At 36.1% G+C, this 13,171-nt stretch overlaps 1 protein-coding gene across 3 annotated transcripts in view; it reads right to left on the reverse strand.

Annotated features, from left to right (window-relative positions):
* gfra2a (GDNF family receptor alpha 2a) overlaps window positions 1–13,171 on the reverse strand; it is a 90,846-nt gene that overhangs the window by 12,598 nt on the left and 65,077 nt on the right. For all 3 annotated transcript variants that reach the window (XM_051117692.1, XM_051117691.1, XM_051117690.1), the window contains exons 5-7: window positions 7,500–7,609; window positions 5,483–5,623; window positions 2,238–2,401 (exon numbers count right to left, since the gene is read on the reverse strand). In XM_051117692.1, the coding sequence (XP_050973649.1) occupies window positions 2,238–2,401; window positions 5,483–5,623; window positions 7,500–7,609 (415 nt within the window). The remainder of the gene's footprint in view (window positions 1–2,237; window positions 2,402–5,482; window positions 5,624–7,499; window positions 7,610–13,171) is intronic.

Genomic DNA, 13,171 nt, shown 5'->3' on the forward strand with positions numbered 1-13,171 from the left:
TATATATATATATATATATATATATATATCAAGTCAACTAACTCTCATTAGAATAGTAGACTGCTAGGTTAGGGTGAGTAGAATAATTTGACGTGTACTTGTAAACTTATCGCCATCAAAATAAAGCGTTAGCAGATATTAAGCAGACAATACTAATCTAATGCTAGTTGACGCCTAGTTGCGAAGTTACTTAAAGTTAGTAGAATATCTAAAGTGGACTATCAAAATAGTGTGTTATCACTATTATTTTTAGGAAATACATAGCTTTGAAGTAGTTCCAAATCTGTCGACTGCATTATAGTTCCATATCACTTTGCAAATTATCTCAACAACAACAACAACAACAAATAAACTATAACCTACAAAGAGACTGCAAATAATTATATCTTTTTCCAGTGAAATTACATATCTATTAATTTAATTTAATTTAGCAGGAACAGAATAACTGAATATCTGAAAATTCATACCAGTTGAGCAACGGAGTTATATTGTTGGGTGAATAGAATCATTGCCTCGGTTGTGCCCATGAGCAAGACATGTCACTTCTACATGTAGATTCTGTGAGGGAACATCCTTCCTGCCTCAGGCAAACTTTAAGTGCTATTGGACCTGCTAGATCGAGCAAAGCGCCCCCTTTGAATTTCACCTTCAAAAATCACTGTGATGCCGAGCCCTGCCTGGAATTAAAACACAGTAAACAGAGCGAGACTTTGCCCATTTTCTCTCTACCTGTCAGAATGAGAAAAATGGCCCATGGCAAACTATTCATCTTTCATTTGAGTGGGACCAGAAGAAAAATATGAGTTTCAGGAATGGGGTGAATCTGTGATGCGCATCTGACACGTTTCTGAATTGCTAGAGAATGGTGAAGTTTGACAATGTTTCCCCTCAGGGAGTCTCTAATTATAAACTTCCTGCCTGGGTAATGCACTAATTATCATTTTTACAATAAATTAAGCATTGCTCTACTGGCTTAGCACGTTCAGTCACACACACACACAAGCAAACACATCATGCAGTGTAAATAGTGACATGCAGTTTTGTGGCTCCTCTGGGAAATTGTGAGGGGACATTTTTCTGTCTGGTCTATTTGTGCTGTTTTCAGGGGCACATTCAATCATTTTACATTTTCAACTTTAATATGTTAATTACGAGCCCGTCAACATCTCTGGAGAGTATTCTGCACTCAGGTGAAAAACTCTGCAAAGCAATGTGTGTGCGTGTGTATGTATGTGTGTGTGCAATTAACCAAACAAAGGTACAAATGTCAACTAATTTATTTCTTGTCATTTGTTTATTCTACAGCTGTTCATAGCTTGACTATTGTCAACTAGTCCAATCAAATGCTAATTAAATGCAAAGTGGCAGTTAGCATACAATATTCCCATGTGTAAATATATTGCTATGTTTTTTTCACTACAATATGTATGACTAAAATAAATGAGTAAAGTGTATAATTGATGTTTTGTAAATGCAGCTTTGTTAGTGGGGTGATCTAAATATTTATTACACAACATGTTCAGTATTTCAATTCATTCACACAGCTGCTTTTTTTACTTTCTGCATCAGTGACTAAGGCACCTCCATTTCTTTCTAACCTTATCCCTGTTGGAAAAAAGTACACTGAGAATTTAAAATAGAATATATAAAAGCGCAAATGTAATGTTTTCAACACTTACTTGCATTTTAACTGCAATAAATGTATCGGTTTACATTAATTTTAAATGTAGTAGCTGAACTTAAGTGTGCTTAAAGGGATAGTTCACCCAAAAATTAAAATTCTTTCATTAATTACTCATGTCATTCCAAACCCATAAGAGCCGTTATTTTTGTTTTCTTTGTTCACAAAAAGTGGACTATTTTAACAATGTCCTTACTACATTTCTGGGCCTTGAACATGTGAGTTGCATTGCTGTCTATGCAGAGTCAGAAAGCTCTTGGATTTCATCAAAAATATCTCAATTAGCGAATTTGAGAAGATGAACGAGGGTCTTACGGGTTTGGAAAGACATGAGGGTGAGTAATTAATGACTATCCCTTTAAGAAGAACAGATTTAATACACAATTACTTCTATAGTAGTAATTATATAGTAACTATGTAGTAAAGTACAAGTGCATATTCAAAGCACTTTCTTTTTTTTCATCATGGTATTACTGACCGAAATCCACATTGTCATTAAAATATACAATGTAATATCCAATGCTAAAACTACTCAACCGCATAAAATCGGACTTACATTTAAATTCGCACAGGATGATATGATGCAGGGCTCCTCTCCAGGTTCCATGGTTGTTTTAGAGACGATGGCAGTTGGCTCGAGATCAGGTTTCGCTGAGCCTGTAGTAGGCTGGGGATCAGGCTTGGGTAGCGACCCATAGCCGAAGGCCTGGATAGCATTTCCTGTGGGAAAAGAAAAGGAAGAAACACATAGATTCAAAGCACATTTTCATAAGAGAATGTTTCTGGAGGAAGTCAGAAAGTCAGTGAGATTTTATCTCGCCAGATCCCTTGAGGAGAAAAGTAATATGTGTCTTCTTTTCTAAGTTTGTGAGGAACGAGGCATAGTTAATTGTATCTGGGGGTCAGCAGTTCAGCTAAATGCTAATTCTGCAACGCTTGCAGATTCTGAATCAGTTAATTGCTAGAAAAACAAAACAAGACACACATCCACTTACCCAAAACAAACACACACACAGGCTGTCTTAAAATTATGTGAGCTGGCTTGCTGTCTGCTGCTTCCATGAGCTTGTATCTACTATATAAAACACTCTTAATAGGCAACACGTCCACTAACAGCCATTTACCAACACCGTAAGAATAATGCTGCTAATGTGAAGCAGACTATTGATTTCCAAAGAGTTTAATATTAGCATGTTGTTAACATCAAATTTCAGGACACAGATTTGTTTGCTGTGTATTGCTTTTTGGTATGTAGGGGTGCGTGGGGTAAGTTGAGCCAGTGGGTAAGTTGACCCACCCCCTCTGTCTTGGCAACTGTACACTTTTACTGTCATGTGACCATGTACTTTGGAATCACACATAATTTTTGCCAGACTGTAAAAAGGAGAAACACATGGGAGGAGTGGAAGGCATTTACTTTAAAAACTGTTTTTGGCCTGTCAACATAAAATTTTAGCATAACAGATGTAATGGCTGTTACATCAAAGCAAATACATCCAGGTCTAAAAATATATATGATGCATATAGGTGATTTAGCAAACCATGCAAAACCATGCAACTCATTTAGCTAATTATTAGCCTAAATTGGTAAGCTAGCTAGTTTTTTTTTTTTTTTCTTCAAAATGCCAGCTTTGGGGTAAAATGAGCCAAATGCTATGGGGTAAGTTGAGCCAACACTTTAACTTACCCCACCATATATATATATATATATATATATATATATATATATATATATATATGTATTATTTGTAGTTTATTAGATAGGGACAGTGTACAAGTGCACCATATCCTTCTCTGAGAGCCAGAAGATGCTTTTCATGACATTATAATCAAATATATCCTTCCACCTGTAGTCCCTAATATTAGTTTCAGTGACATTTATTCCTTCATTCTAGTTCAGTTTTTATTTTTAATTTTACTTAACAAACTCTCTGTTTAGTCTGTTTTTGGGAAGGTTAAAACTTTGGTGTTCGACATATTGTTTCAGTAAAATACAAACAATTAAATATTGAAAATTAAACTTCATTTGACTGGTTTTATTTTAAGTTAGCTTTAAGAAAAATATGACTGTTTGTAAAATGGAATTTGATTAAGTTAGTTTTTAAAAGAGGTAAATTGTCTTTAAAATTTCACATGTTTGAATCAGATTCAGTCAGATGGTTAGTTTTCACCCAGATGGTTCATCTTATCAACTGACTCGGGCAAATTGAGCCACAGGAACACTTTTTTATAAGAAGCCATAATTTTAGAACCCTTTGTCATAGGTACATTCTGATAATTATCCCTAAATTACTTTAGATAATTTATTTGTCATAATCATTTTCACTTATCTTAGGGACCACATAGTAAACCACAAGTAAAAAATGGCACATCTTACCCCACTCTCCCCTAATGATGTATATTTATACCATTTAATTAATTTTGACTGCCAGACTTACATGTAAATTGCCGTTTATTATGGGATGCTAATGTTTCAGAAAGGCTATGTTGTATGTGATGCTATCTTACAGTTCACCTAAATTGACGTATTGTTAATTTTTGGAACAACTGTCACATGAAAAGCTTGCCTACAATTTCCTAAAATGTAGTCTACGAAAGCAGCTCACGCTATGATCTACATGAAATCCATGCAAATTATACTGTATCCATGCTTGTTTTGACTTGAGAAATCTCTCTCAGCCTATCTCACAGTGGGATATCGGATGAAATGTCTCCTGAGCTAATGCCTGAAGCTCTGTAGCTTCTTATCTTATGTTTTCGTTTTTCCGCTCTGTTATTTATTTCACTCTCTGGAAGATATTCCTGCCAAGCAATCAAACATTTTTTTTTTTTTTTTTTTTTTGGAGAATTTCTTCATCTTACATTGTCTTTTATTTGCCTCCTAATAATAATGATAATTTTATTTGCCTTTATAATAATGCATTTTGGCCCGCACATAAAATTCCCAATGGCTTGGATTCCTATTGAAATGACTGGATTTCTCCCGCAAACTCTCGTGAACGTGACTGACAGGCTAACATGGAAGAAAAGAAACTGTTGAAAAGTTATTTTTGTTTTCTTTGTGCACAATATGTATTCTCATAGCTTCATAAAATTATGGTTGAACTGATGTCACATGGACTATTTTAACAATGTTCTTACTACCTTTCTGGGCCTTGAATATGTCAGTTGTTTTGCTGTCTATGCAGCTTTCGGATCTAATAAAAAATATCTTAATTTGTGTTCCGAAGATGAACGAAGGTCTTACAGGTTTGGAACGACATGAGGGTGAGTAATTAATGACATAATTTTAATTTTTGGGGTGAATTAATTAGATTATCATTTAAAAAATAAGTCATAAAAGTATTTTTAAATGACTGACCTGACACATTATCACTAGGAAATACCAAAAAAGGAGTCCTGTAGCAGCACATGATAATAAGTCAGACTGGAAGCCTTATTTAGCCTCAGCCTACATGTTTACTTTCTACTAACAAACATGACAGTAGTAACAAAACAATCAGACATTTATGATTCTGGAGGAGGGAAGAGCTTCTACACATGGAATAAATTTTGTAATGGAAAGTAAACACAAAACATGGCTGGTTTCAAAGAGTGTCACCGTAGCTGCAGCATTCAGGTTTAAGAAGTAGCAAAGTCACCTATTTCTAAACAACCATTTGTTCAGAGAAGTACTGCATCCTCAATTACTTATAAAAAAGCTAAGTATAAATTCTGAATTGAATGCAAATGCTGAAAGCTAAGTGGCCAGAGAAGACTTTGCAGATGAAAAGCTTTAATAATAAAAGAAGAAAGACTAACGGAGACAGGTGTTTTCTCTGAAGTCCTGTAGAAATTTCTCACACTCCTCCTCCTGATTTCCACTGCCTCTGCAGGTACACCATGGGGAAATGGTGAAGTTTGAGTGACCTGAGTCCATGTAGTTAGGAGTCATATCTGTACCTATAGGGAGAACAAATGAAAAGAAATAATTCTAGGTTACTGAATAATATGTATCACAGTCAATTACGAAACAACCATGAGCATCAGCATTATTTCATTTTCAGAGGTAAAATTTTGAATAATTTATTTATTGGTCTTTTGTTATTTATCTTATTGATCACTGAATGAGATGAAAACCAAGTACTTGTTCAGTTTAATTATATTTGATGTGCTCTTTAAGGGATAGTTCACCCGAAAATGAAAATTCTATCATTAAAGGAGAACTCCTTCCAGAACAACAATTTACAAATAATTTACTCACCCCGTGGTCATCCAAGATGTTCATGTCTTTTTGTCTTCAGTCGTAAAGAAATTATGGTTTTTGAGGAAAACATTTCAGGATTGTTCTTCATGTAATTGACTTGATTGGTGCCCCAATTTTGAACTTCCAAAATGTAGTTTAAAGGCAGCTTCAAAGGGCCCTAAATGATCCCAGATGAGGAAGAAAGGTCTTATCTAGCGAAACGATCTGTCATTTTTTTGGAAAAATTTTTTGTATACTTTTCAAGCACAAAAGCTCACGTAGCACAGACTCTGGGATGCGCGTTCACGATGCTACGAATTAGTAATGGGTTGTTCTTGAACGATTTGTTCTACTGTACTGTATCCATGCTTGTTTATTATGGGATGCATTTATTATGGGATGAATTAATATTTTCTGTTTCTTATAGCATCATAGTTTTGTCTTGTTTGTAGTGTGATCAACGTTTGTATAAGCAGTAAATGTGTTAGAGAAGTAACATGTAACATTTTAATTATATTTTGCTAAAATTAACAAAATGACTCGAAAAAAGATTCGTTCATTTTGCTGAACGAGATGGTGGAAAATGATCTAAACTTCCCATCACTACTATGAATCATCGTCTGTGTACTCCGGCTAAAAAAGGTATGGTGAAAAACTCCATCTTATTTTTGCTTTCTTAGTCTTTGCACGTTCGCTTTGTAAACACTGGGTCTGTAGTTCCTCCTACGTTCGGCGTGACCTTTCGACATGATTCAATAGTATGTGAACGCGCATCTCAGAGCCTGTGCTACACAAGCTTTTGTGTTTAAAAAGTATACAAATTTTTATTTTCCAAAAAAAAATGACTGATTGTTTCGCTAAATAAGACCCTTCTTCCTCGGCTAGGATCGTTTAGAGCCCTTTGACACTGCATTTAAACTACATTTTGGAAGTTCAAAATCGGGGCACCAATCAAGTCCATTATATGGAGAAAAGTCCTGAAATGCTTTCCTCAAAAAACATAATTTCTTTACAACTGAAGTCAGAAAGACATGAACATCTTGGATGACAAGGGAGTGAGTAAATTATTTGTAAATTGTTGTTCTGGAAGTGGACTTCTCCTTTAAAGCTGTATTGTTACTAAATGGTCATTTCCCTGCATATTTCGGTCAATTAAGTTTTACATCCTTTTATATTTGCTATAAATGTTATGTATTAATACCTACGTATAAACAATTAGACCAGGTTGGTTTTCTATGGTAATATATTTTAAAATGTAATTTATTTGTGTAATGCAAAGTGGAATTTTCAGCATCATTACTCCAGTCTTCAGTGTCACATGATCCTTTAGAAATCATTCTAATATTCTTATTTGCTGCTCAAGAAAGATTTATTTTTCAATCTTCTGTTATGTTGAAAACAGTTGTTCTGCTTAATACTGTATATTTCGACTTCGTCCTACTTCTACTTAATTTTAGTATTATCCAGACATGCCCTTTTCACAAAAGCAATTGTTATCCAGTATAAGTAACACAGATTTAGGGTCAGATAGATAGATAGATAGACAGATAGACAGATAGATAGATAGATCTATTCAATCATTCTTTGGCTCACCAATGAGTCTGGTGTAAGATGCAAGGCAGGCCTGATAGTCATCGTTGAGGCAGCTGCTGATGGAGTGAGGGGTCATCTGACAGTTTGTGTGGAAATCAGCCAGTCGTGACCTTGGCACAGAAACACAACAGCAACATGCCAACATGAAACCACATTCCATGAAAAACAAAATGCAGTCAGTCTATAGTTTTGCCTAGGGGTGACAAAATGGGGAAAGTTTGTGCGTATGTGTTTATGCCTGAAGTGGCCAGCTGTAATCCACAAAGGACAGAGTTTGGGTCTGTGCATGTTCAGAGGCATCTTCAGCTTCACACATCACTGCTTTTTCTTCAAGATAAGGGGAAATCATGACCATTTCTCTCTCTTTTGCTGTCTTTCATTCTTTCTCTCTCTTTTTTTCCTCCGTCCATTAGTTAGTCATCGTTGTTGACCGTGACCACAGCATGTCTGTGGTTCAGAGGCATCCTGAGGGTCAGGCAGAAGACAGGACATCCTCTCTGAGAGCACAAGAGCTTCCACAAATACTTGAACTGTCTTCTTATAGCTTAGCCTTCCAATCTCGGACTGTTTAAGGCAATAAATAAACCACTGGCAATTTGTTGTTGCAGAGAATTTTAAACAACGTCGGACAAGTTTACAGACGCCATTGGCGTGCAATATTTCTGTCCGCCTCCTACAGGAGATCTGGGAGCACTGCTGTGTGGCCCAACAATTGAACAGACACAGACAACCTTTCTCAACACCCACAGACATCACCAGTTCAACCACACACACAACACATAGTCATCTGTCCTTTACATTTATAGTCATTTCTGTGTTGTTTGGTTGCTTATCTGGACTGTTTATAACAGAACTGTGCATGATCTCATTAGTAGTCATACTGTAGGTACTGTTGGTTCCAGCACACATACATTTCATGCGTTTGTATAGACACTAACGCATACTTTATAACACAGACAGCTTCTAAAACTTCAGCATTTTATGTATGAGTGACTTTAAAGTCCAAATGTTTGTGAATGATTTTGGGTTCATATAGTATTGAATTTATAGAATTAATTGTTGAATAAGTTGATTTTAATGTATTTCATTGATTGATTCATTCACTGAACTAGCGATTACATCATGCAGTGCGTTTTATAGTCCAAATAGCTGGGACAACATTTTTTCACACTTCAGCCTTGCAATTGCATCATTCATATTAAGGTAGCTCCACAGAAGAATGGGTTCTCAAACAACCCTATTATTAAAATCTGATCACAAAAGTTTCCTTGCATCATACTATGATTATTGTATTGTGCAGAAATTATCTCTAGTCTTAGAAACTTCTCCTTCAAAAACCACTTGTTGTTCAAGTGCCCTTTGTTGCACTCTAAAGTTTGAGTCAGACAGAAAGTACAGTTAGTTAGAAAGTGGGTCTCTATAGGACTACTAAAAACAGGTACGGTCCCCAGTGGCATCCGGTGTGTATTTAACTCATACACCCTCCCTCCTTTGTAAATGCACCTTTTAATTAGCATACAGCTAAAGACCCCGCTGTGATGTACATGTCTAATTACATCTGTTCACGCTGCTGGAATCAAATGGAGAAGTGCAAAAAAACATTGATGTACCAGTTGGGTTCCAACATGATATAAATACTTGAAAGAACAGGGGCTGGAAGTCATAAAACTTCACAAAACTTTCCAAGCTCCCTGTTCTAACTGTTTTTTTTTTTTTAAGTTATTACACAATATGACAAACAAGGCGAGATGTTTTATATCCTGTAATACATTTACAATGTTTTTGTTTTTTAAAGCAAAACCAACAATGTCCAATGAAATATATACTTGACAAAATGTTGGCAAAAGCAAAGTTTATTCCAATGCATTTACTTATAAATAATGGAGCTCATATCCTACATAAAATATTGCAAGGGTTTCTGTGAAAAATCAAGGCTTACTCTTTGCCATGAGAAAATACAAAACAAAAACAGTGCTATGGTCTGTTGTGAATGATCCTGCAAACACATTGCTCAGCAGCAGTGTGTGGTAAACTTCTAAAATGCAGAGGCAAAGTTCCCTCTCAGTGTTTGTTTTATCTTTAGTCAATGTAAATTTGATATTTTACCAAGTTCCCATGTGGAACACTATTTACCATGCACTACACTCTAAGAAAGTACAAAGGTGTCACTGGGGTGGTACTCTAAGGTATAGAAGCTAAAAGCTACATATTTGTACTTATACTGTTTACCCCTAAATGGTACATATTAGTACCTTAACTATTATATTATGACCACCCCCCGCCTAGAGCAATGAGTTTTCCTGGCAAGTAAATGGTGCAACAGGTGCAGTTCACAGAGCAGTATATACACCACCCGAAGACTGGCTTTTGGTTCAGTGTCAAAATTGGTAAAGCTATTGATGAAGGACAGCCTCAGAACTTTGACCTCAGAAATGGCGCACATTATGGGTTGTTCACGTGCTGCTGTATTGATTACGTATAAAAAGCGGTGCACCCTATACCACCTGTAAAAGTGCCTAACACAAACTTTATTCTTAGCAGCTCTCTCAAAATATGGTTTCAGGTCCGGAAAGCATTTAAGTTGCCACCTACCACATTGTCCACCCCTATCGCTTATAACCATGCCTTTAAGCCATCACTTATTGACTCCACATTTTCAATCTGGTCCAGTAAAGAAATGGTCACTATAAGAGACTTGTACATGGATGGTAAATTTGCTACATTCCCTCAGCTGAAACAGAAATTTAATCTTTCACCATCACATTTTTGTAGATATCTACAGCTGAGAAATTATGTTCGTACATCTATTTCCCACTTTGAACTATTAGCAGATGAAAATTATATATATAAATTACTTTCTGCCTCCCCTGATGCCTCTGATTTGATTTCATATCTCATAGATGCTTTTACCACTCAGTTCGACTTATCTACCTTGTATTTGAAAGATTCCTGGGAAAAGGATTTAGGCATACAGATAACCAATGAGGACTGAAAAAAGTCTATCAAGGTATACAATGTCATTAATGCAAGACACCAACTAATTCAATATAAAGTAGTACATCAGCTTCACTACTCTAGGGTTAAGCTTAACAAATTATATCCTTCCATCTCCTCTAACTGTAACAAATGTGAATCTGCTGAGGGCTTCTTGGGACATCTCTTCTGGTCATGCCCGAAACTTCATGAGTTTTTGGAGCGAAATTTTCAGATTCTACTCTAAAGCTTATTCTTGTAACCTCTCCCCTGATCCAGCAATTGCTGTTTTTGGTTGGTCTGACTCTCTTTGTGGGTTAAGCTATCAAATTCAAAAAGCTGTCCAATACGGAATGGTAGTAGCTAAAAAAATCATCATTGTCTATGGAAAAAGGCATCAAAACCACTTTTTAAGTCCTGACTTTCTGAACTCTCTAGCACTTTACATTTAGAGAGACACAATCTTTCTGATAGCATTGCTGGTTTCGAAGCCACCTGGAAGCCCTTTTTTAATTATCTGTCAAATGTCAATGACAATAGTTTAAAGGTTTGACCCTTTCATTGTTAGCATAATCACCATATTGCCTGTGCCCAGTGGTTTAGAAATATATGTGTAACGCTGTTAATCTATGTGTAAAACTGGAGGAACTGATATAACTGATGGTCTTAAAAACACCCCCCTTTTTTTTTTCTTATTCTTTCTTTTTCACTCTGTCTTTATAGTTGTTGTTGTTTTTTGTATTGTTCTGTGTTGCTCTAAAGTTAAAAATAAAAATATAATATTCAAAAAAAAAAAAAAAAAAAAGCAGAGCACGAATGGCCAAACAACAACCATTCGTCCAGCTGTGTGTTGTACTCACTGATGCCAGAGGGGCTCGGAGACTGTCGTGCATTGTTCACAGCAACCGCAGGGCCACAGTGCGACAAATCACCACCAGCTACAACAGTGGTGACCAGAGTAATGTGTCACAGCATTCAGTTTATCACAGCATTCTGCGTATGGGCCTGCATAGCCAGCGACCCAGCTGGATCACCGTGCTAACTGCATACCATTGCCAACAACACATGAAATGGGCCCAAGTTCATTGAGTTTGGACCGCAGATGATTGGAAGAAAGTGGCCTTGTGTTTGGCGAATCAAGTTTTCTGGTGCACCAAGTTGACAGTTACCAGGTTGACAGTTAACAGAGGCTATGGCACCCGGAATGCCCTGTTGGGCGGCCACAGGCCTGTGGCAACAGTGTTATGCTGTGGGGGATTTTTTCTTGGGACACTTTAGGGCCCATTATCCCAATGGCACAATTCCTGACAGCTGTCAGGCATCTGAACATCGCTGTGGACCAAATGCACCAATTCATGGCAATTGTGTTTTACAAGGTGGCAAATTCATAAGAATTTGTACGACCTCACTCATATGAATTTGTATGATATTTTTTAAATTGTACATATTTTACAAGTTCCCCAATTTGTATGAATTCGTATGAATAACCCACCCCTAACCCCGCCCCTAAACCTACCCATCACTGGGGTCTAGACAAAATCGTACGAGTAAGGTCGTATAAGTTCAAACGTATTAGGCACTTTGTAAAATATGTATGAATTGATCGTGAGATAGCGTTGGCATGCCACACTGCGAAAATCAAATCAAGGAATGGTTTGCGGAACATGATGGTGAATTTCTGTTAATGCCTTGGCCTCCAAATTCACCTGACATGAACCTAATTGAAAAGTGGCTTCACGCTACATCACCACCACCCCGCAATGTACAGGAACTGGAGGACCTGCTGTTGACATTATGGTTCCAGATGCCCCAGGATACCTACTGCCACCTTGTCGAATTACTACCTCACTGCGTGGCTGCTGTTTAGCTAAAGGAGGTCCTACAAGTTATTAGATAGGTGTTTATAAAGTAATAGCTCATTGGTCAATTTTAGTATATTCTGTAGTAATAAAAATAGTCCTAAGTAAACAATAGCCTTTGAAATTAGTTGTAGTAAACTACATATATAATATACAAGACAATAACAATTAGTTAAAATAAAGTATCAAACTCAACGAATCATACAGTTATATTAAACTGTTAAAATACATACCGTATTAGAAACAATATGGGGGTGAGTAAATTATCAGGAAATTTTTATTGTGGAAGTGGAGTAATCCTTTAATATTGACTAAACAATTTCATTCAAATTTCCACTTAATCTTTAATATTTGGCCATTTTAAAATATTGAGAAAGATATTGATGTATTCTAATGTTTTTCTAAGGCTTATAAATTATTTACCTTACAAATCTGATGAACTTCACAATAGCATTATGCTTTATTATGATTTTTACATGGGTTTAATATATCATGCAGCCTTGGAAAATGGTCTATTATTATTCATGTATTCTTGTCCGTGGAATGAACCACCTCCAGTATTTTGCCGGTAACTTGAACTGGGCAAAAAAAAATAAAAAATAAATCTTTTATTTAGTAATATTTGTTTTATTTTTGTATTGTTTATTATTTATCCTCTATATTATTTGTCATTGTCTTCTGGGAATGCTCATAGGCATAGTGACAAGTTTTCCCCCAAGCGATCAGGAATTGAAATTGCTGCTTGTCTTAGACTCAATCAATAGTAATATCTCTTATTCCCTCACCTACAGCTACAACATTATTAGAAGACGAAAAACTGGACCTCCTTTAGTTTCTACT

Source organism: Labeo rohita, chromosome 8, assembly GCF_022985175.1.
Source record: "Labeo rohita strain BAU-BD-2019 chromosome 8, IGBB_LRoh.1.0, whole genome shotgun sequence".
In the NCBI taxonomy this organism is placed as follows: domain Eukaryota; kingdom Metazoa; phylum Chordata; class Actinopteri; order Cypriniformes; family Cyprinidae; genus Labeo; species Labeo rohita.